General features: G+C 38.3%; 2 protein-coding genes across 2 annotated transcripts; one reads left to right on the top strand and one right to left on the bottom strand.

Moving 5' to 3' along the window:
• Nucleotides 1-15,849: 15,849 nt before the first annotated feature.
• Nucleotides 15,850-16,530, bottom strand: LOC142615596 (uncharacterized). The gene is made up of 2 exons (XM_075788336.1): nt 16,186-16,530; nt 15,850-15,912 (listed from the first exon to the last, which is right to left on the bottom strand). The coding sequence occupies exons 1-2, from the start codon at nt 16,528-16,530 to the stop codon at nt 15,850-15,852; spliced, it is 408 nt and encodes a 135-aa protein (XP_075644451.1).
• Nucleotides 16,531-20,516: 3,986 nt separating this feature from the next.
• LOC142614478 (uncharacterized) lies at nt 20,517-23,567 on the top strand. The gene is made up of 2 exons (XM_075786993.1): nt 20,517-20,810; nt 23,050-23,567. The coding sequence occupies exons 1-2, from the start codon at nt 20,610-20,612 to the stop codon at nt 23,248-23,250; spliced, it is 402 nt and encodes a 133-aa protein (XP_075643108.1). The 5' UTR covers nt 20,517-20,609; the 3' UTR covers nt 23,251-23,567.
• The last annotated feature ends 933 nt before the right edge of the window (nt 23,568-24,500 follow it).

Here is a 24,500-nt window from a genome sequence, read left to right as displayed (position 1 = left end):
CCCCCCCCCCAAAAAAAAAAAAACACCAACCAAAGATATTCACTTGCCATGAATTGGATTTGAGGTCTATATATTTTGTGGCCCAAAACAAATTGAAAAACCACCATTAAAAGAGAGAGGTCCATGCAGTTCACAAACACAAGCCACCCTGAGCTTGAAGCCCATCTCCGCCAGAATGCTCACTCCGATTCCCTCGTATGCTTTTCTCTTTCTATCCCAATTCATTCAACATTTCTCTTTGCTTGTTGGGCTTTAATCAGTTGATATATAATAAAAGATAGGCGTAAATGCATTTTTAGTCCCTATATTTTGCACTTTTTTCATTTTAGTCCCTACATTTTATTTTTACCACTTTCAGTTCTTAAACCAATTAACGTTTAACGTTTAGGTTCTTTTCGTCACCCAACTCACGGCAAAAGCCGACGTGGCTAACGTGGTGCACTGTTGACACAGTAAATACTGATGTGTCTATTAAAATAATATTAAAAATGCTACATAAGCATTCACGTTAGCTTCCACATTAGCATCTAACCTTAAAAAAAATTATCAATTTTAAAAATTATAAAAAAAACAAAAAAAACATAATTAAAATTAAAAAAAAAATGGTGGAACTTAGATTTGTTATGTTTGTGCCTAGTTTCTTTTTCTTCTTTATTTTTCTTCTTCCCCAGATCTTTCTCTTAGTTTCTCCGCCTCCCTTTCTTTCTTTAGTCTTCTTTCTTTCTTCCTCTTTGTCTTCTTTCTCCCTCTATCTTGGTGCGTAGCCTTCAGATCAATCATCATCGCCCTCCTCTCCCTCCCCATCCCAACCATTGTCGCCGTCTCCGGCCACGCTGCCGCTGGCAGACTTATCCTCGCTCTCGTCGCAAGTGGTGGGTAGATTTGAGTTTTCTGGGTCTTGATCAGCTAAGTCCATTGATGTGAAACCCATAGACCAAGCCCAGAAAGGACTCACTGCTGTTCATGGTTATCGTGGTCAACAACGAAGGATTGAAGCTTGAGGAGCTTCGGGAGTGGGCTTTGTGGGTTAAGTCATGGGCTGCCGTGAATCTGGTTTTGGCTAGATTCGTGACTTTTGGCTGATTTGGGTTGTTGAATGATGATGTGGTGGTGGTTGGCGGTATTGTGGTTGGTGGGTTTGTGGTGGTGGTTTTTTTAAAATTATATTTGTGGTTGTTTTTGGTGGGTTTGATATTGAATTCTTTTTTTGGGACAATGAATTTTTAGCCATGGGTTGTGGCGGCTGGTTTTACTGGCAGTGGCGGTGGATGATGTTCGGGAGAGGTTTGAATAGAGAGTAGATGGCGGAGATTAGGACGACGCAGTTCGAGGATTCTTGTTCGTGCTTGGGATTCTGAATTCCTTCTTTTTTGTTTGTTATTATGTTCTTTGTGTTTTTAAATTTGAGTTTGTGTTTGGTTTTGGGTTTTTGCTCATGTGTTCTGTTAGGATGTGTGCCATTAATCCTATTGTATGATACTATGTATGTTATTATGTATGACATTATGTATGATTTAATGTTGTGTTTAACAAAGTTGTTTTATTATTATCTAAAAATAATGGTAACATGAATATTGAGACATTATCATATAGTCCATGAGATGTATAGTATGTGATTTATGTGAGACATAAATCACAAGTTCTTTGTAAACTCAGAATTTTAGTTCGCAGTCAGTGATGAAATTGGGCATATAATCTGCGAAGACTATAACATATCAACTAAGATGATTTGTCTTGATCATAGAAATGGAGATTTCTAGTTGGTATGTTGATATATTTTAAGAGTTAAGACATATTGAACTGGACCGCTGTGAGATTGATTATTCTTTTAACGACTGTCAAATGAATAATAAACTCACGACTTATATTTGCATGAACTCTTAATTCTGAGAGAATAATGAACTTGATTATGAGGTGTAGGTTGCTTTGATATATTAGGAGTGGGATCTAAAGTAATGGTTAAAACCTCAGTATGTTGGGCAACCACATTTAGTGTTGATGGAATATATATTCTCAAGATGAAATTCATAGTCTCTTAACAGAGATACAAAATATTCCCTTGAGATAAGTTTAATGGGTTTGTTATTCAAAGAGTTAGACCTAATCACTTTGATAAAAAGTTACTAAAGTATATATTTATGAAATTGAATTTCATAAATATATAATAAATAACTTAAAGAATTAAACCGGGTACTCAATGATAAGATGTAGTAATTTACAAAGTGGTAGTCTACATTCATGACTTTGTGTTACTACGAATATTTTATGAAGGGGTTGCATGTACAATAAAGTCTTGGGATAAATTTATAAATAAGACCTAGAATGAAATTATATTTATATAGTGGTATTCAATATAATTAATGGTAATTTTGGACTTGTCAGGAGTTGACAAAAAAGCCCAAGGCCCATTGAAACTAGTGTCTTATTGGTCCATTTTGGTTCCACTCCAAGCTACACACTTAAGCTCAATTGGAAAGGCCCAAAAGGCCAACCCAATTAGATAATCAATTAGATAATCAGTTAGATACAAAGTGAGAAACATACAGAATTTTCTGTAGAGAAAATTGTAAGAACACTGTTGCAAAGTGGTGTATATGAGTGTTAGACACTTTGAAATTTTCTCTTTGTAAACTGATTGAGAGACCACACATCTTGGGCGTTAGTGAAATTGGAGTGAAGATTGAAAGTGTTCTCAACTGCTTCTGATCTTCGGTTTTGAAATTCACCGCTCCAAGATATACTCTCTTATTCTCAAATTATAAAACTTATATAGTACATGTTAACTTTTATGAATGAAGTAAATCGGTTATTTTTCCGCTACGTAAGTTTTGTATGCGATACAAACATGTACTTTTCCTTCATGTTCTTGTGATGATGTTTAGGGTTTGGTTAGGATTTGGGTTTAGGGTTTGTTTTTTGCTGGAGATTGATTATAGGGAAGAACACTAGGGAAGAACACAAAGAACATGAACATGTTCTTCTGAAAAAAATAATGAAAAGAAAAAATAAAATAAAATAAGATAAGAAAAACATTTAATTAATTTATTTTATTTTGATGTGTTTGGTTATAAAGAAAGTACAAGAAAGGAAAAGAAAATGATAAGAAAATAAGGATTAATTTGGTTTGAAAGCCAGTAATTCATTTTAATTAAAGAAAGTAAAATTTTTGTTTGAAAGCCAGTAATTTTTTTTGTTTGTTTTTTTATTTTTTTAATTAAAATTGAGTAATTAATTTTTTTTTTTAATTTTAGAATTTAAAAAATGTCAAATAATTTCTTTAATAATATTTTAATGTCCACGTCAGCCACGTCAACTTTTGTCGTGAGTTGGGTGACGGAAAGGACCTAAACATCAGGCATTAATTGGTTTAGGAACTAAAAGTAGTAAAAATAAAATGTAGGGACTAAAATGGAAAAAAAGTGCAAAATGTAGGGAAAAAAAAGTGCAAAATATAGGGACTGAAAGTGCATTTACGCCTAAAAGATAACATTGATTTTTCTGCGTTTCAGACTGATGAGATTGAGAGGGATTTTTTCTGATTGTAAGATTGTGACATTGTTATTAACCAAGTGGTTGAGATTCGATGTAACATTAGGTGCCTCTATGCTCATATGTTATTTTGCCTAGTAATCTTTGTTAACTACCCAATACAATACTTGTCAAACATATCCCAAATGTTAATTTTATTTCCTTTTCCAAATATTGTATTACAACATTTCAATACTTCTTGGATTGGATACTCTTGGAAACACCTTGCTAAATAAGACTTCTTTAAGGTAGGGATTGGGATAAAAACTTACATAGATCTTTAACAAAAGGTTCATTTCATGGTTTTAAACTCTTCTTGGAAAAAATAACATTCTTTGTATGGTATTAGTCAATATAACATCATTGAACCGAGGGTACAATAGCTTTAGCTCATGCCTTAGGCAAGAGGGCTAGGATTTCTTTTTTGATTTTTGTTTGAACGGAGTCTGTTCTACCAGACCTTCATGACAATTATGTTGCAAATTTTCTTGTTATTAACTAAATAAAAAAGAAGTACAATACCTAAGGAATTGCTTCTGAAGAAAAAAAAACATATAAGAAACTATATATACTTAAATTTTGCCATAATTCCTATTAATGTCAATTATTTCATATATATCATGACTGTTTGATTGCTTGATATTTGTGAATCAATCAGAAAATGGCAAAAGTGAATCAACATAGACTGGCAGAATACCTTGGAGAGCTGCAGCGCAAAGAGGACACAAACGACCGTTATGTTGCTGCTCTAAGAGGAGAAACATTGACTAGGAACCCACATATTGACCTGGAGTGATTGCCTTCTTAGGAATATTGGAAAGTTTCAATGTTATTGGATGTTATGCAGCATTTTCTGGGCTATGTTTGTTTGCTAATATTTCAGTGTAATAGAGAGATTGACTGCTTATGAATAATGGTTATAGCTAAATCTATTTATTGATTTTTTTTTTTTAAATTTATTTATTGTTGCTATTCAAATTTTTCATATCTGTTTTATTAGTCAAAACAATTCTCTGCTGTTTTCTTGTTATTTTTAGGATGATCATGTTATACATCACACTAGTAAAGTTTTAATTCTAGGTCTGGGAATTGGGATATCAGTCATGAAGGAAATTCAAGGTTAGACTACACTAGGACAATATTGTTTTCATATCTTGTCAGGCATTAAAGAAAACTTATGATTTGTTTGAATTGAGAGGGAGGAAGAGGCGTAGAGTAGATTTGGTCCAAATTAGTTTATTTCTAGTTAATTCTACTTCTCTCATTCCTTCCTCCTTAATTCAAACGGGTCCTTAGAAAGAATTTTATAATAAAGTGAAATGAAAAACTATTGGAAGTGTATTTAATTAAACCTTAATAAAAACATTACACGAATACCCAATTTATATACTGGTAGAACAAGTGTATGGAGTACCACGAATCATACACCACGCGTCATCTAACATATTATTAGATGCCATGTGGACTGCCAAAGGTGTGTGATATCTAATATCTTTGATAAATCTCATACAAATGAGATTGTAAAAACTTAATTTTAAAGAACCCTAACAACACACCTATATATGCCATTAATTTATTGGTCCCATATTGTGTATGGTAATGTGATAACAAAATAGAATTAATAAACACACCAAACTTACTATTATATAAGCAAATTGAGTACAATAAAAATACTTATATTGTCTTTTTTTTTTTTGAAGCATACTTATATTGTCTTTGTAAAATATAAACACCCCAAACCAGAAAATAAAATTAAAAAGTATAATAAATCACACTTATATATAAGCACACTATTTAAAAGAAATTATAAAACTCTTACATATAACGACGCTTGTAGTCCTTCATGTATCCCCTCCTATATGCTACTCTTGGGTTTTGCCAAGGATATCCTCCAAATTATTCTATATACATTATTTTGTATTATAGAGAACTCAAATTGCGTCTTTGTCTTGTGGACCTGGATAACTCTATTAAATTTGTTAAAAATGGGTTCCAGTTAGCTCAACTGGTAAAGTCTCTGATGGTTGTATAAGAGATCTGGGGTTCAATCCCCGCCTACACCAAAAAGTGATTGGTATCTTGGTCTGATAATAAAGAGCTATCATCAGGAGCGGACGCCATAGGTTGAAACTCTCTAAAAAAATTTGCTAAAATTTCTTTTTCTTTTGTAATAAGGATTAAGAATACCTTTGACTTCTTTACCCTTTGAATTTTGGTAGTTTTATGCTTAAAACTGGGGATAAACTTCTCTGTTATAACTATTAGAGTTGTAACTATTTTCAAAGTCAGGTGAATCTGCCAATTTTTATTCAAGTCTGGAGGCTCTAGACAAGTTTCACAAATTAGACTCCAAGTGAGGCTTGCTGGTGAGCTTGTTTCAAGGCTTGAATAACTCCAACTTTTAATGGCTTTATGAAGTGTGCTAGGAAGTTTAATTTGAGGTCTTATTGACTTTTTGACAATTTGTCTAATACGTGGACCTGACTTAGATTGAATGAGAGGTTGATTAGGATTAGGATTAGGATTGGAAATAGAGTTGTATACTATAGTTTTAGATTGTTTTGGAGTCAACGATGCAAACTCATCTAAGACAAAATCACTCAAAGATTTGTTTAGATCTAAATTGGAAGAACTCAAAATAGTGTCTTCTTCAATAGTTTCTCTTTGAAGCAGTGTTTGATGGGTTTGCTGCTTGTAGCGATGTTCTTCAAATTGTTCTTCTTTTCCGCTTCTTTGGTTCTCTAACACAGATTCTTTAGCATCAACTTCTCCAAATATTATAGTTTTCTCAACCAAATTCGAAATTTCAGATGGTTCACTTTCAAATGGGGTTTCTTCAATATTGAAAGAAAGTTTGTCAAAGTCTTCAATGTTGAAGTAAATTCTATCTAGATGTTCCGGGTCAATCCAAAAATGGGTATGTTCTTGCGTTCTTCAATTTCCAAACTGTTAATCTTAGATTTCTGTATTAAATGTTTCTTTTTGTACCTTTTCTTGTTCAGTATAAGAATCCCAATATTTTTCTTGAAGAACTAAATTTTCATGTACTTCATAAATATCACTGGTGAATGATAGATCGCCAATTCTCTCCCAATACGACGATTCATCTAATAGGCAATGTCTTGATGATAATTATAATAAGACAATGTTGTTACTAAGCCTAATACCTAGTTACGAATTTTTTGAAAAATTAATTTCAATAAATCAATGGAATGATTATAAGCTGTGGGTGAGGGTGGTTTTCGTTGTTGTGGTTTTGGTGGTGGTGTGTTTTTTCTCTATGAAACCATTGGCTTAGATACCACTATTGGTCTCTTATTGTGTATGGTAATGTTGTTAGACTGGGAATCACCAACATAGATAGAGAGAATAAAATGTAACGTAATAATGAATGAGGAGTCTCAGTATTTATAGACTCTTCGTGTCTCTTGGGAAGAGATACGTCTATTTACCAAAAGTTGTATCTTATCTAAAAGACACAATATTTCAGTAAATAACTAACTTTAATGCTTAATTAATTCTCTAATGTGAGTTGGTGAAGCAACACCATCCACTAAGAAGGTGCTATTATATAAGTGAGGGTACACCATATTATGGTATGATCACCTATTACTATTATAAACTAACATATTCTTGTAACTTAATGTACCTCCTATAGTTTCTCGGGAAAATGTTTAAGGTTTAAATTACTTCTCTGTAATATATATATATATATATATATATATATATATATATATATATATATATATATATATATATAATCAAGGATATAACCCACTTTGCTTTTTGTTCCTTCAAATCATATACTATATACTATATAATAAAAGTTAGGTTTAGAAGCCGTTGTTGCGCCAAGTGACTAGTTTTACTAATTAGTAAATTAATTTTTTTAATTATTTATTAGGATTATTTCCTAATTTTTTATGAGATATATTTCCTAAATTAAGGGATTATATTTAACATACAAAAAATTTAAATTAGATAAAAAAAAATTTATCTAAATTTTAGAAATCTTAATTCTATTCCAATAAAAATCTATTAGAGAAAATTTATTAATTTAAATCCCATCCCACATTTTCCTTGTTTTATTTTCCTCAAGTCACAACTTACATTTTATTAATTATTATTAAATTAATAATATTTTCTTAGAATATGAAGCTACAAAACTATTGACTAAGGGAAAAGATTTAATCCTATCAAAAGAAAAAGGGATAAGATTTAACAAAAATTATAATCCTACAAGATGCAATCCATATCACAAAATTATAATGATAAAAATCTACCCACTCACACCACGAAACATTGCAAGAGTATCTGTGCACAAGAGGAATTATGAATAGACTTACAATTCTATAAAAACATTAGGTGTGAAGAGTTGGGTATCTGTGCACAAGAGGAATTATGAATAGACTTACAATTCTATAAAAACATTAGGTGTGAAGAGTTGGAGGCCTTCTTTTAATCAAACTTCTATATGATGCATCTAACACCTATATATTATAGGTGTGACCTTGAATGAGATAATAAACTTCAATCATGATGCTAGGTGAGTAATTAAAGCTTCAACGATGCTAATGGATGTGTGATTTTTTTCTTTTCTTTTCAAGTTAGTTTTTTTTAAGAGGTTTTCATTTTATAATGAGACATACTTTTGTATAAACTTTCTTCTTGCTTTCAATCTGATGTTTGCTTCGTTTTATATAAGGTATACAAATTATTTTTTATTGATTTTACTCATTATACAAATTATTGTTCACAAGAATAGCCTAAGAAGGATGCACTTTCGGCATGCAAGACCTTGCCAGAAGGTATTTCTTCTCAATTCTCATCATATTTTAATATTAATGGAGATATTTTCAATTATCCATGAAAACTTATTGCCAAACTTAGTTACGAGTGATTCAATTTCTGGCTATGATCTTCAAATTCAGGTAACATACTACAAGTATTACAACCCTTCTCTATTTTTTTCTTATATCATTAGTGTTATTTCTATATAGATATAGAAGTGGGGCACTACGATGCTCTGGGTTAGAATACTTGGTGCAATTATCAATGGTGTTGCTTAAAGGGTTTGGATGCTTATTGTTTGTAGTTTGCTTCTTCATTTTTGATGATGCCGAAAAAATCACCAGTGAGTTGCAAGCACTATCCGAGTCGAGTCAATACCTGCAAAGAGAAAATAAAGAGACCCAAAAGAGAGCACCGGTGTGGTGCCGGCCAAAAACCCTCCGAAGGTCAAGTTAGAATTTCTTTACAACCCTAGAATGTCAGAGTTGAGTCAAATGTGCGTACCTCCATATCTGGGGTTTATGGGGTATTTATATTGGGTGGAATCACCTTTCTTTCAGGATACAACTTCCCTCTCAAGTTCCTTTCCATATAGGAGCCTTCTTAAACGTGTGTCGCAAGAAGTCCAAGTGTGCACGCTTGCGTGGGGATAAAGCAAAAGTTGATTTAAAACATATCAAATGACATACAACCTGGAATCTTCCATTAATCCATACATGACGGATACTTAGCCAAATTTAACCGTCATGATCGCGTCACCTACGGTGTCGATCCGTCTTTATGCTCTCCGTCCCTTCGAGTTCTATGGGAATACCCATTTCCTATTTTTATCCCCTTCAGTTGCCCCCTTCAGTCCTTGGATCCGTCTTTGAAACCTGACGGATTCATGGAATGACTAAAAGCAATGTATTGAGAGGGGACGGTTTTAGTATACCATAACGGATGACACGTGGCCTGCATTTCTGACGAAGAACACGTGGTCCTTGTGGATTGGTTGTTTCCCCAAAGCGAGGCGTTACTTCGTATTCTGCGCCCTTTGTTCTATAAAAGCTAGACATTCCTCCCTTCATTTTCTCTTCTTATCAAAAATTTGTGAGCAGAGCGCAACCGTCATAGCTATCGTGCCTTCTTGTCGTTCAGCAGATCTATCCGTTGTTCCTCGTTAGAAGCCATCTCGATCCGGTATGTATTCCAAACCCTTCTCCGTCTTTCTTTTAATTTCATTGCTTCACATATATGCGTTTTCTTTAGATCCGTCGATGTCTTAGGTTATACCGTCATAAATGTAGGTAATGTCTAGTGTGTCAAGTAACCAGTCGTTTGTCCGCGAGGGGGCGGGCTACGATGAGAGGTTCCCGTCAGGTCCAAGAGATCCTGACACTTCAAGTGAAGAGAGGAATCCGTCCAGTACCTCTTCTTCCCTTGATGGTGGTCTAGAAACGAAAAGTTCAGAGTCGTCTAGTAGTAGCTTAGACGGTGCAGATCCCCCCGTCCAGTCAGTGATTGGCCCAGATGGCCTTAGAGAGTTCGTCATGCTGCCTCTTTGGACGGTACATGATTTTAGGTCGTTTATGACTGAATCTCATCTTAACACACTTAGGACCAAGTATCAAATACCAGATAACATCTGTCTACGTCTTCCAGACAAATCCGAAAAATGTTACTATAAAGGGGTAGATGATGTTGGGATTTACGAGCAAGCCTTAAAGGCGGGGCTCAGATTTCCCTTAAGTTCTCTCCACGATCGTCTTCTTCAGTACCTTGGCCTGTCTGTCACCCAAATCTCCCCAAACGCCTGGAGGGTGTTCATTGGGGTAGAAGTTTTATATGGAGCAATGTCTGACGGTGCCCGAAGGTTGACGGTGGAAGAATTCTTCCACTGTTATCGTCCAACAGAGATCGTCAAGTCAAAGGGGATGTATAGCTTTGTCGCTAGAAGCCCATTGTTGAGGCTCATCAGTGATACTCCAGACTCAAATAGAGACTGGAAGAGTCATTACTTCTTTTTGGAAGGGGACGAATGGATGTGTCGTCCAGGGGATAGTAGTTACATGCCCGTCGACACTACATGGGGCATAATGCCTCCGTCGGGTATGCATTCCTTTTGTTTCCGTCCAGTTTATCTTTGAAAGTTAGTTTACTCTTTAAAATCTAACCGTCTCTTAATGCAGCTCGGGACCGTCCTCAAGTTGACTTGGAGCAGTGGAGTTTTCTGGAGAAAATTTTTAACAAGACGAAACTGCAAGAGAGGACTTGGGCTCAACTCATCACCCTTGATACTCTATACTGGTATTGTGACGGACCCGAACCTTCATCCGCTGCCCGTCGATACAATAACAGAGTTCGAAAACGTAAGTTCGTCGAAACTCTATCCGTCTTTCTTCTTCTCTTTTTTTTTATTTTACCGAGCCTTTCTCATCCGTCTATGATTTACAGAGATGGACGCCGCCAAAAGGAGAGCCTTCATTAAACAACAGGCAGCGAAGAAAAAGCAGGAGGGGGGTCAAACAAAGGGGACGGTCCCACCTGTACCATCAAAATGAACTCAACATGAAAAAACGGACCGTCCTCCAAAGAAGCAAAAGACCACCCCTGAACCCGTCGTGGCCTTGGAGGCAAAGAAAATGCCCGTCAAGCATAGAAAGGGCAAAGGCTTGATGAAGGGTCCAGTACCCACCGGGGAGAAACCACCCGTTCTCTTTCGGGAGGATTCAAGCTATGCCCTTGAGAAGCTGTCGTCTATCTTGACAGCTGACGACTACGCGAACCTTGGCAACCATACAACGGAGGCGATGGGTGAGACTGGCCTTTTCACCCTTGCACAGGTGACTTTGAATCCGTTTACTAGTTTTGCTAAGTTCTTTCACACCCGTCATTATCATAACGTTGTATTTCGCTTCCAGGCCATGCTGATGATGAAAGGGTTACTTAGCCGTTGTCTCAATCACGAGACAACCATGGACCGTCTGAGAAAGAAAAACAAGACGATGGAGGATGAGCTTTACGAGCTGAAAACTTACAAGATCAATGTGGATAGAAAGCTCAAATGCTCGGAGTAGGTCAGAGGTGAGGTGGAAAAGGAGAACGGGTGTTTGCACGAGATTTTGAAGGAGAAGGAGTTGACGGAGACAATGTCCAAATTCCACAACGCAAAAGAGATAGCCGTCCAGGAATATCGCGACTCCGAACTCCTTCTGACGGAGCTTGGGAGCTCCTTTGCTAATGGATTTGACGACGCCATCCGTCAGGTGAAGTCGTCGTATCCTGATCTGGACGTGTCCCACATTTCCATTGAAGCTCAAGGGCAAACACTTGCACAGTCCGTCCGTTCAGAAAGCACAGACGAAGTGTTTGCCGTCACTGCTCCAGCTGACGAAGGTGAAGCTCTTCCTCCTAGTCAGCCAAACGACGGTCCATTGGTCGGGAACTCTTCTCCAAAGAATAAGTAGGATATTTTTTTTCTATTTTGTAAAAAATTCTTACCGTTGTAAGAGAACTTTGTTGAACTGTCGTTTGTAATTATTAAATTTAACTTATCAAATCTTTTATTGCCTGTTGCTTGCTTATTATCCGTCGTATATTGTATGCATGTTTATCTTAGTTAGACAACTCATCTGCTGTGAAGAATTGTATTTGTCCGTCCTTTCTTTGGACTTTACTTTCAGATGTATTTTTCGAGACCCGTCCACTTGGTGGGCTTTAAAGTTTTCATTTTGCGACGGTCCATCCACATTGTGGACTATTGGGACTCATCCTTTGGACGATCCGTCCACTTTTGTGGACTGGTAGGGTTTTATCTTTTTGTGATCCGTCCACTTTGTGGACTGGAGGATTTTTATCCGTTGGATGATCCGTCCACTTTGTGGACTAGTAGAATTTCATCTCTTGGGGATGGTCCGTCCACTTTGTAGATAAGTAGAACTTTCATCCTTTGGATGATCCATCCACTTTGTGGACTTGTAGGTTTTTATCCCTTGGGATGGTCCGTCCACTTTGTGGATCAGTAAAATTTTCATCATTTGGATGATCCGTCCACTTTGTGGACTTGTAGGTTTTCATCCCTTGGGATGGTCCGTCCACTTTGTGGACTTATAGGTTTTCATTCTATTGGGATGACCCGTCCACTTCGTGGACTCGTAGATTTTCATCCCTTTGGGATGATCCGTCCACTTTGTGAACTTGTAGAATTGTTAACACCATACATTTCGTATTTTCTAAATGAAAAACTCCTCTCACTATATCAGTTCAACAGACCAAATTATTTAAGGAAAAAACTTGAGTTCTAATAAGTAAAAACTATGAAATGTTTAAAATCAGAGAGAAAATAAGTCAGTAGACATTGTCTTATGACCATAGCACTATTGGTAATACTTCTTTAGGTGCTCCGTGTTCTAGGGATGGCCCAACTTTCTTCCGTCTAACGTCTACAAGTAGTACGTTCCCTTCCTATGCCATGAGATAATTCTGTATGGGCCTTCCCAGTTAGGACCCAGCTTTCCCTGGGATGCATCCTTCGTAGCGCCAAGAACTTTTCGTAATACCAGATCTCCCACCTTGAAGTCCCGGTGCCGAACCCTGGAGTTGTAGTGTTTTGCCATCATATCTTGGTACCGCGCCAGTCTCTGTGCTGCTGCTGCCCTAACCTCGTCTACAAGATCAAGCTCTAGACGCAACGCTTCATTATTCTTGCTCTCATCATAGCTTTCCACTCGGTAGCTCGTTAGTCCCACTTCTGCCGGTATGAGGGCCTCAGTACCATACGCCAATCGAAACGGTGTCTCTCCTGTTGGCGTTCTTGCTATTGTCCGGTACGCCCACAGAACACTTGGTAGAACATCCGGCCATATACCCTTTGCCCCCTTGAGCCGGGTCTTGATAATCTTTAACAAGGACCAGTTCGTGACTTCAACTTGTCCGTTGGCCTGTTGATGGGCGGGTGACGAGTAGTGATTTTTGATTCCTAGCTGAGAACAGAAGTCCCGAAATGCATCATTGTCGAATTGCTTCCCGTTGTCTGAAACGAGCACTCTTAGAATCCCATACCTGCAAATAATGCTTTTCCATACAAAGCTACGAATGTTTTTCTCCGTGATAGTAGCAAGAGCTTCTGCCTCCACCCATTTGGTGAAGTAGTCAATACCAACCACCAAGAACTTCAGTTGTCTTGCTGCTATCGGGAATGGACCCATGATGTCCAATCCCCATTGTGCGAACGGCCATGGAGCCGTCATAGGTGTGAGTTCTTCCGTTGGCCGTTTGATGAGATTGCCAAACCGTTGACACTTATCGCGGGCTCTGACGCACATATGGGCATCTTTTTGCATTGTCGGCCAGTAATATCCCATTCGTAGTAGCTTGTGCACTAGAGACCTTAACCCCGAGTGGTTTCCACAAATTCCTTCATGAACTTCCCTCATCACGTAGTCCGCTTCCTCACAGCCAAGGCATCTTAGGTATGGTCGGGAGAATCCTCTTTTGTAGAGTACGTCTTTGATCAGGATGAATCGGGCAGCCTTAACCTTCAATTTCCTTGCATCTTCTTTGCTATCTGGCAGCTTGCCGTTCTTGAGGTACATCATGATTGGAACCGTCCAGTCGTCTTTGGTGCCTATTTCCTGCACTCGAACTTTATCTAATAGCGATGAATGTTGGACGAAGGACAATACCTGTTTTGGGGTGATCATAAGTTTGGCCGAAGCAGCCTTTGCGAGTCGGTCCGCCTCTTGGTTCTCTTCTCGTGGGATCTGAGCTATCGTGAATTGGAGGTCACTCATTCGACCCTTCACTTCTCCGAGGTACCTTCTCATTCGTTCATTCCTACAATCATAGCCCCCATTAATTTGACTGGCTACAATTTGATAATCGGAGTAGACTACCGCCTTCCTGGCCCCAGCTGCTATCGCAAGCTCCAACCCTGCCAACAGGGCTTCATACTCTGCTTCATTATTTGTAGTGGGGAATTCCAGACGAATCATGTAATCAATCTTGTCTCCTTCCGGGGTGTGGAGTACGACCCCGATTCCTCCCGCATGCTTATTAGAGGATCTGTCTGTGTGAACTCTCCATGTGGGCGTCTCTCCTGCCCCCTGCTCCTCAGGTGTAGTGAATTCGGCAATGAAGTCTGCTAGTACTTGTCCTTTCACAGCCGTTCGCGGCTGGTATTGGATATTGTACTCACTCAGTTCGATAGCCCATAAAGCCATCCGTCCAGCAGTTTCAGGATTGTTGATTGCTCTCCGCAACGGCTGATCTGTCAGGACTTTTATGGTATGTGCTTGAAAATAAGGTTTGAGTTTTCGAGCTGCAGTTACAAGAGCGAAAGCGAGTTTCTCCATCCGTGGGTATCTCTCCTCCGCGCCTCTTAGCGCCCGGCTGATGAAGTACACTGGTTTTTGTATCTTCCCTTCCTCGATGAGAAATGCACTTACCGCTGCTGATGAGACGGCAAGATACAGGAACAATTCCTCCCCCGGCATGGACGGGCTAAGCAATGGCGGGGCAGAGAGATATGCCTTCAACTCTTCAAATGCCCTTTGGCATTCATCCGTCCACTCGAAAGATCTCCTTAGCGTTCTGAAGAAAGGGAGACACTTGTCCGTTGCTCTCGATACGAACCTATTTAAGGCTGCTATCTTCCCTGTCAAGCTTTGCACTTCCTTCACCGTCCCTCGAGGAGAGAACTCCCATAATCGCATTCACTTTCTCTGGGTTGACTTCAATGCCCCGCTGGGACACCATGAATCCTAAGAATTTTCCAGCAGTAACTCCGAATGCGCATTTGCTTGGATTCAGCTTCATTTTATACGTCCGAAGAGTGTCGAATGTCTCCTGGAGGCCCCTCAGATGATCGGACACCTTTGTACTTTTCACCAACATATCATCCACGTAGACCTGGACGTTTCTGCCAATTTGGTGCACGAACATTTTGTTCATTAATCATTGATACGTGGCTCCCGCGTTCTTGAGCCCGAACGGCATAACCTTGTAGCAAAAAAGCCCCTAGCTTGTCACAAATGATGTTTTCTCTTGATCAGCTTTATCCAATTTAATTTGATTATACCCCGAGAAGGCGTCCATGAAGCTTAATAATTCATGTCTCACGGTGGAGTCTACTAAGGTGTCAATGCGCGGGAGTGGGTAACTGTCTTTAGGGCATGCTCTGTTCAGATCCGTGAAGTCAACACACATTCTCCACTTCCCGTTTGATTTCTTGACCATGACCACGTTGGCCAGCCAATCAGGGTAATACACCTCCCTTATGAAGTTCGCTTCTCGCAGCTTCTGCACCTCCTCTGCCACGGCTCGATCCCGTTCGGGGGCGAACACACGCTTCTTTTGTCGAACTGGAGAGAAAGAAGGTGATACGTTCAATTTGTGAACTATGATTGTTGGATCTATTCCCGGCATGTCATCGTGGCTCCATGCGAACACGTCTTGATTCTCTTTGAGGAACACCAGGAGTGCATGTCGAATCGTTTGGTCGATTGAGGTTCCGATCCTAGTGGTTCGGTTGGGCCTCTAATCATCCAACTATACCTCCTCTAATTCCTCCACGGGTTCTGCTACTGTTCTCTGTTCCTCAATGGTCATCGCCTGCACATGGTCATCCATTTCCATCATGGCAACGTAACATTCCTGCGCAGCCACCTGATTTTTGCGCAGTTCTCCAACTCTGGATTCGGTGGGAAACTTGATCATCAGATGGTAGGTAGAGGTGACGACTTTCCATGCATTGAGAGTGGGTCGTCCGAGTATGGCATTATATGCTGAGGAGCAATCAACCACGAGAAAAGAAACATCCTTGGTTATTTGTTGCGGGTAGTCTCCTACCGTCACCGTCAACGTGATAGATCCTAAAGGATATACCCGGGAACCTCCAAAGCCAATGAGGGGCGTGCATGCCGGGATTAAGCGTTCTTTGGCGATCCCCATCTGCTGAAATGCAGGGTAGTAAAGGATATTTGCTGAGCTTCCGTTGTCCACCAAGACTCGATGGATGTTGAAGTCCCCAGCCTGTATGCTAACGACGAGCGCGTCGTCATGGAGGTGGTGAAGGCGCCAGGCCTCCTCTTCCGAAAACTCGATGCTGGAGCCGTTCCGTCGTTCTCCTTCTAGTGAAGAGCCTGTCGACTGGACGCTTTGTACCGTCCGTAAATAGGTCTTTCTGGCCTTTTTGGACGACCCTGTTGAAGCGCTGCCCCCTATTATCATCCGTATGTCTGCTACCGGTGGTCTGGGACATTCGTTTTCCCGTTTAGGGTTCTGCTCTTGGGGTTGATCCGTTCTCTCCTTCCTCACGAACCTCTGCAACCTTCCTTGCCTGATAAGAGCCTCGATCTGTTGCTTCAGGTCATAGCAGTCCGTCGTGTCGTGGCCGTGATCACGATGAAAACGGTAGTATCTATCTCTTGGCCTCTTGTTCAGATCTCCCTTCAACTTGCCCGGGAACGTCAAGGGTCCTTCATCTTTGATTTGTATTAACACCTGGTCAATTGGGGCTGTGAGGGGGGTGAAACTTGTAAACCTCCCTGAAGGTGGTTTGGATCTCTGGTCTTCTCGTCGGTCTCTGGTTATGGCCATTTTTCGTCCATTATCTGGTTTCGTATCTTCTTGTCTTTCCCTTTTTCTTGGCTTATAGTCGTCTCTGGCCAACAAGGCATCCTCCGCGTTCATATACTTCGTCGCCCTGTAATATACATCGGACATAGTCTTTGGGTCATTCTTACATAGAGAGAACAAGAACTTACCCTCTCGTAGCCCGTTCGTGAATGCTGCCACAAGTATCTTGTCATCTGCCTCGTCTATCGAAAGGGATTCCTTGTTAAAGCGGGCTATATAAGACCTTAATGTCTCGTCTTCTCGTTGCTTAATACCAAGTATACATGCAATAGACCTCTTGTGTCGGTGACTTCCAATAAAGTGTGATACGAACTGTGCGCCTAGTTCCTTAAAAGTGCCGATGGAATTAGGCATGAGCCTACTGTACCAATCCCTCGCAGGCCCTTTCAATGTGGTGAGAAAAGCCCTACACATGATTTCATCCGGTACACCCTGAAGATGCATTAGGGTTCTGAAAGACTCCAGGTGGTCCAACGGGTCTTTGGATCCGTCGTAGTTTTCCACATAGGGCATGTGAAACTTTGGGGGAACGGGGCATGAATTTACCAACGCTGTGAAAGGCGAATCTGTTCTATGGACTAGGTCGTCCAGGTTGCTGGATACCCGTCCTCTAAGGACGTTCATCATCACATCCATGCGTTCCCTCATCTCCTGCATTTCAGCGGCTATGTGAGTCGGCAAAGTGTCTGAGACAGATGGTCGATTGGTTTCTTGTCGCTCGGGTCTAGTTGGAGCGTTGCGCCTCGTGTCTTTCTCGCGTTCCTTCCTTCGGACTAGCGCCTCTCCTGGTCTTCCTGGTGCACTTGGGTGTGCGGTCCTTTGTCGCAATTGTTCTTCCGGATCATGATTCTGCTTGGTGAGGCGCTCAACTGCCGCCGCAAGCGTTTGGACCTACCTCTCTAGAGCTGTGGCGGGCGGTTCGTCGCCTTGATTGTTGTTTGTTGTCATCGATCGAGTGAGTACCATACAACTCTTTGTCTCAGGAATAGAGCGAGGCTGAAATAATCGAAAGATTTTCTTCCCCACAGATGGCGCCAACTGATGATGCCAAAAAAATTACCAGTGAGTTGCAAGCACTATCCGAGTCGAGTCAATACCTGCAAAGAGAAAACAAAGAGACCCAAAAGAGAGCACCGGTGTGGTGCCGGCCAAAAACCCTCCGAAGGTCAAGTTAGAATTTCTTTACAACCCTAGAATGCCAGAGTTGAGTCAAATGTGCGTACCTCCATATCTAGGGTTTCTGGGGTATTTATATTGGGTGGAATCACCTTTCTTTTAGGATACAACTTCCCTCTCAAGTTCCTTTCCATATAGGAGCCTTCTCAAACCTGTGTCGCAAGAAGTCCAAGTGTGCACGCTTGCGTGAGGATAAAGCAAAAGTTGATTTAAAACATATCAAATGACATACAACCTGGGATCTTCCATTAATCCATACATGACGGATACTCAGCCAAATTTAACCGTCATGATTGCGCCACCTACGGTGTCGATCCGTCTTCATGCTCTCCGTCCCTTCGAGTTCTATAGGAATACCCATTTCCTATTTTTATCCCCTTCAATTTTGGTATTGGATATTTGGATGTGTCAATAATCAGGTAAATTAACCTTGATCTCTATCTTTAATTTTCATCATACAAAAACCATGTTGTTTTGGTTTCTAATATTTAGATTTGCATGTCTAAGTGCATTGTCATTTTTTTTAAGAAAATTAAAAAATTTACGTAGTTTTATGCTTTTTTTTTTTTTGCTATGATTTAGGTAGATTTATGCTAAAAATAAAGGTATGGTGTTTCATAATAACATCTAATAGAATTAAAATTCTAACCAATAACTACCAGAATTATTTTTGATTCCCCCCTCTTTTTTAGCCATGTGTCATGTTATTAGGTTTTGTGCATATAATATATTTCATGTAGTTCGAAATTCTCTCTATGGCTTAACTTTCAAATTTGTTTATATATATGATATTGTTCCAAAACTATTCTTTTATTATTTTATTCATCATTTATTTTATTGATACTAATAAATATTTAATTTTGTAAAAATATTCATAAAGGGTTCTATGAAGCCAAACATATGCGTAGCATAAAGGTGAGGTATTTTTCATTTTTAATTTTTTTTTATTGGATATGTCATATTGCATTTTTTTTTCTCTCCATTTTTTGGTGGGTTTTACTTATTTGATCATTACAAGTTATGGAGTCATAAAGTTTCTATAAAAAACAAAGTTATGAAGTCGTAAATGGTGTTTGTATAAAGTGGCTCAATTATATTTATAAATTGATGTGGTTTTATTGAATGGTTCATCAATTATGATTTATTTATATATGACTTTTTAATTAAGCCGTGCATTGCAAGGGCATAATATTAGTAAATAACTAATAGGAGGTAACTCTCTCCCTTCTCTTAAATGCACTTATGGTAGAAAACAAGATTCTATCCATTGTTCTATCCAAAAAAAGAAAAGAAAAGATTCTATCCATTGCACTAGAAATATTCTCACCATTCCGTTTTTATCTATTTTTATTCTAATCATCTATAAACTATGACATCATTTAAAATTTAAAATGACTTGATATTGAATAATCCTTCAGATTTGTAATGTATTGTGGGAGGCTAGATAGACTAGTCCCATTGGGCCGAATCTGAGGAGCCTAACAGCCCAACCATCAACCCACCAAATCCAAGGTGGCTCAAGAAAAGACATGTGGCTTGAAGCAATTAGCCTGTTGAAGGAGGTCGGATGAAGACAGCTTGAGAGAAGGAATCTACATGAGGTCAGAGTTCTTGGTCCGAGCCTATGACGAGGAAACTTCCCAAAAAAACTACTATCACCTCTGCATTGAATGCACTGCACCAACTATGTTAGCCGTATTACTGGTTGAATGACATTTGAACAACGCCAACACAACATGTTACTTACTTAGTAGGGCCCTAAAAGGAGGAATGAGACAAGCATCTTGAGGGAGAATTAACAACCCTCCAAGTGGAGGGTCAAGATCAAAGGAAGACCACCATAAAAGACAATAGATCCCCAGTGAATAGGGATCGGAGGGAGAAGTGAGAGAATCAAATAGTAAAATTAAGAGAAAATAGTGATTATACTTGTTTTTCCTTAAGTGTAAAAGGGTCGTTGGCCATTCCGAGAAGATAAGAATAATAATTTTCCCCTTTGTGAACATTATTAGTGCTAATTTCTTGCCAGATTGTCATCTTTGAATTAGAATTATCATAAAACAATCCAATTGTTAATCCAAACACTCATCTCTATAAATTAATTGCGGTGGGTTTGACCAAGCTCAATTACCTTTTGAGTCTGCAGATTTCTAGCTCATACATGTATAATAGATGAATTGTTTTTTCATTTAATCTGGACAGGTCTTCAATTTTAAATCCCATATGATTAGAAGAGATAAATTTAATTTTTTTTAAAAGGAAATATTTGTAGTTTTAATGAAAGTTCCTTATTACCAAAAAAAAAAAAAAAATCACCAACCAAAGATATCACTAACGATGAATTGTATTTGATATCCATATATATTGTACAGGCCCAAAACAAAGGCTCATAAAACCAAAACAAAAATAGAAAGCCCATATAGTAATTGGTCGGAATAGGTCGAGAAAATTGAGTGACAGAGACAGAGACAGTGACAGAGAGAGATTTGGAAGAAATGTCGTTACTGTGGGAGAAGAGCACGACGTGGAGGTGGCTGGTGAGGAGGACGAGGGAGTCAAAGCCATTCTTCCTAGCCTTCGCTACCATATGCGGCGTCGTTCCTGGAGTCATCGGCTACGGCGTCATGCAGTTCACCAACAAACAGAACCCTGAGCTCGAAGCTCGTCTTCGCCAGACCGCTCGCCCCGAAACTCTCGTACGCACGCTTTCTCTTCTCTTTGAATCATTTCAATTCATCTTTTTGCTTGTTGGGTTGTTGTGCTTTTTATCATTTGGTGTGGGAAATTCATAGATTTTATGTTTTTGTTGGGTTGTGACATTAGTTCTTAGATTCTGATTTTGTGTGGAGGCTGAGATTCAATGTAACATTTTGGTACTTCTAAAACCAACCCAATACAATACTTGTCAAACATATCCCAATTGTGAACTTTATTTCTTGCAAAATAGGACTTGTTTTAAGGTTTAGGAATTGGGATGAAGAACTTACTTGGGTCTATAAACAAAAGGTTCTTTATATGGGGTTTAACGACCTGGGTAAAATTTGGGTACGTTTTGTAAGTTCACAACCTTAGGTTCTCCGATTAAATTCAACCATGTGGTTACAATTTTGCATTGGCTAATAAGTTATATCATTGAATTTAATTGTTCTTGGGAAAAAAGAAAAAGAAAAAAAACATTATTTGTATTGCATTGATTATTGTAATATTGGGGAAACTAAGGTACAACATCTAATTTTAGGAGCATAATATGCTTTCTGTTCTCTTTGAAATCTTTCTATGCCCATCATTTTATTAATAGTTTCGCTTGTTGGGTTGTTGGGCTTTTTATCATTTGATATCAAAATTCTTAGATTTATGTTTTTGCTGTGTCTGAGAATGAGAGGGATTGTGAATGTCACATTAGTTGTTAGTTATGAATAAATGTTTCTATCTTTCTTTCTACCCTCCTACTCTCTCCTTCCCTTGGAGGTTGGTATGGCAATCGAAGGTCCTTCCAAGGATGACTTTCTTTTCATGGTCAGCCTCTTTAGGTAAGGTTCTTACATCTAATAAGAGGTATTATTGTTCTTGATTGGTGCTATATGTGTAAGAGATATAGGGAGTTAGTGGATCATCTTCTACTTCATTGGCCCATAGCTTCTAAGCTGTGGTCTTTGGCGTTTTTTTTTTTTGGACTCCGTTGGGTTATACCTCGTACAGTATTTGAGTTGTTTGAGTCTTGGCAAAGTAAATTCGGGCGATATCGCAAGTAGTTTTTTGGAGACTTGTGCCGCATTGTTTGATGTGGTGTATTTGGAGAGAAAGGAATGCTAGATGCTTTGAGGGATGTGAACGGTCTTTGCTAGAGATTAAGTCTTTTTTCTTGCATACTCTCCTTGGTTGGAGTGTGGCTTTGTCGCATTTTTCTTGTTTTTCCTTTTTGGCTTTACTTGATCATTGTAATTTTGGTTCTTGAATTTTGCCCCACAATACATCCCCAATGTACTCGGGTTGGCTAGTTTTTTCTTAATAAAATATTTTCCTTACCTATCAAAAATTAAAATTAAAAAAAAAATTCAAAATTGAAATCATTAAGAAAAAAAAAAATCTTATGGGGGTTAATTGCCCTTGAGCTCCATCCTGATTTTTTGTGGAGGCTGAGATTCAATGGAGCATTTGATACTTATAAACCAGCCCTTATATGTTTCATGCATGTATATTTGTCCAGTAATCTTTGTTTCCTACCAAATGCAATATTTGTCAAACATATCCCAAATGTTAACTTTATTTCCTTTATAAATTTTGGATCACAACATTTCAATACATCTTGGATTGGATACTATTGGACACACCTTGCAAAATAAGATTTATTTGAGTTTAGGGATTGGGATAATAAAAACTTACATGGATCTTTAACGTAAGATTCATTACATGGTTTTTCATGTCTGAGGTAAAACTTAGTTGTAGTACCCAACTAAATTCAACCCATGTGGTTGCATTGGCCAATAAGTTGTATCATTGAATTTAATTTTCCTTGGGAAATGATAACATTATTTGTATTGGTTGGTCAATGCAACGTTGAGGAACCTTAGGTATGGAATCTAAGGAATTGTACCTAAGTTTTGTTTTGTTTTATGTCAATTAATTCATATTCTCTTGACTTATAGATTAGGAACACAAGTATCATAATCAACTATGATATATATAAGTAGTTTTTAATAATATAGCTGAGAGTTGATTTGTATCTTTTGCTTTAAGTGTATGTGTATGTGGGTGATATTCTCCCAATTCATTTCTAATTCGATATACTTAAAGGATTGTGCATTCTTTAAGTTCTCACTGCAACTGTTTAGTCAACGAGGTTCTCGATTTTGAGGTTGTTTCATTGAAGCGTTTTCTTTCCAAAGTGGAAGAACATCATGACAATTCAATTGTTTGAAATTGCAAATCAATCAGATGATGGGGAAAGTGAATCAAGAGAGACTGGCAGAGTACCTTGGAGAGCTGCAGCGCAAAGAGGACACAAACGACCGTTATGTTGCTGCTCTAAGAGGAGAAACATTGACCAGGAAACCATATGTGAGAATACAGGAAATCCCAAAACAAAGTGACACTAAGGCTACCCTGGAACAGAAGGCCGACAAAGAAGTAAAGTAGATGGGGAGTGATTTGCTGTTTAGGGATAATGGAAAGTCACAGTTTTTGGATGTTATGCAGTGTTTTATGAGCTGTGTTTGTTTGGGAATATTTCAGTATAACATAGTGATTGGCTGCTGTTTCTTTGTATAAATAAATCTATTTATTATTGCTGTTCAAATTTGCATATCAGGTTATCAGTCAAGCCAATTCTCTGCTGTTGCTTGCTGGTTTTTGTAGGATGATCATGTTTATTCATCACACTAGTAAAGCTTTAATTCTAGGGCTCAGGATGTTTGTCATGAAGGAAATTCAATGCCAGATTGCGTTTGTTTACATTTGTTAGACCTTAATGGAGCTGTTATCTTGGTTTGATACTTTAAAAAAATGGTTATTTATAATTATGTTGAAATAAGAAGATAGATGTCATTTACTCAATCCTTCTGGTCAGGAGGGGAACATATTTGTAGTATTGAATGGCCCACTGTTAATTTGGAATCAGATATTAGAGATAAATAGACCATCTCTAGAACATAAGCTATAGCCTCCTTAGAATTCATGTAGCCAATTTGTGAGGTTTACTCCTATTAAAATAAGGAGGTTTATACAAATGTCAACCTGGATTTAAAACTGAGTGTCAATTTGATCCTTGTATTTTTTATTTGAACAATTTAACACCTGCACTTTAAATTTGTAACAAATTAAGCCTTTTTACTAGTATTTCCCATTAAAGACTAGCACATTTAATCATGATATATACATAGTTCTTTCTGCATCGTTGATAATTTTGATTTAAAAGTCTGATTGATGCCAATATGGTACCATTGTGAAGTTAATCTTACAAGCTTTCCAACAATACCTTATTTGCACAAATCAGAGGCCTGGAGGGCCCTCAAAGAGCTGCCCAAAGTTGGTGGCAAATAAGAAATTGCAGAAAATCAGTAGAAAATGGGGAAAAAAAAAAAAGTAAGAATTTTATTTATTTATAAATAAAAATTTAGAAATTTATAACTTGCTTAACAAACAGTTTCATCAGCCGCCAAAGCAGATTAAAAAACAACACTGTAATTCCTGTATCCATATATTAGAGCGTGACTACATCAACCACATATACAAATTGACTAAATCGGATTCCTTGAACCAGCATGTGAATTTCCTCTATGAGATTGTCAAATGGAGCATTTGTACGTCATCCTTGTTGTAAGGCTCTAACAGTAACAGGTGCAGCATCATCACACTAAAAAATTAAAGCAATCGAAAATCCCAATCTT

The sequence above is a fragment of the Castanea sativa genome, chromosome 11, assembly GCF_040712315.1.
Source record: "Castanea sativa cultivar Marrone di Chiusa Pesio chromosome 11, ASM4071231v1".
NCBI classification, from domain to species: Eukaryota; Viridiplantae; Streptophyta; class Magnoliopsida; order Fagales; family Fagaceae; genus Castanea; species Castanea sativa.
This window is presented reverse-complemented; position numbering and strand designations above follow the sequence as displayed.

Bases quoted from the DNA above. Each gene is read 5' to 3' on its own strand.
- LOC142615596 (XM_075788336.1), bottom strand. From the start codon at position 16,530: ATGATAATAGGGGGCAGCGCTTCAACAGGGTCGTCCAAAAAGGCCAGA. The intron at 15,913-16,185 runs GTATATCCTTTA...GACCATGTGCAG, and splicing joins TTGGCTTTGGAGGTTCCCGG to GCGATGACCATTGAGGAACA.
- LOC142614478 (XM_075786993.1), top strand. From the start codon at position 20,610: ATGTCGTTACTGTGGGAGAAGAGCACGACGTGGAGGTGGCTGGTGAGG. The intron at 20,811-23,049 runs GTACGCACGCTT...CAAATCAATCAG, and splicing joins CCGCTCGCCCCGAAACTCTC to ATGATGGGGAAAGTGAATCA.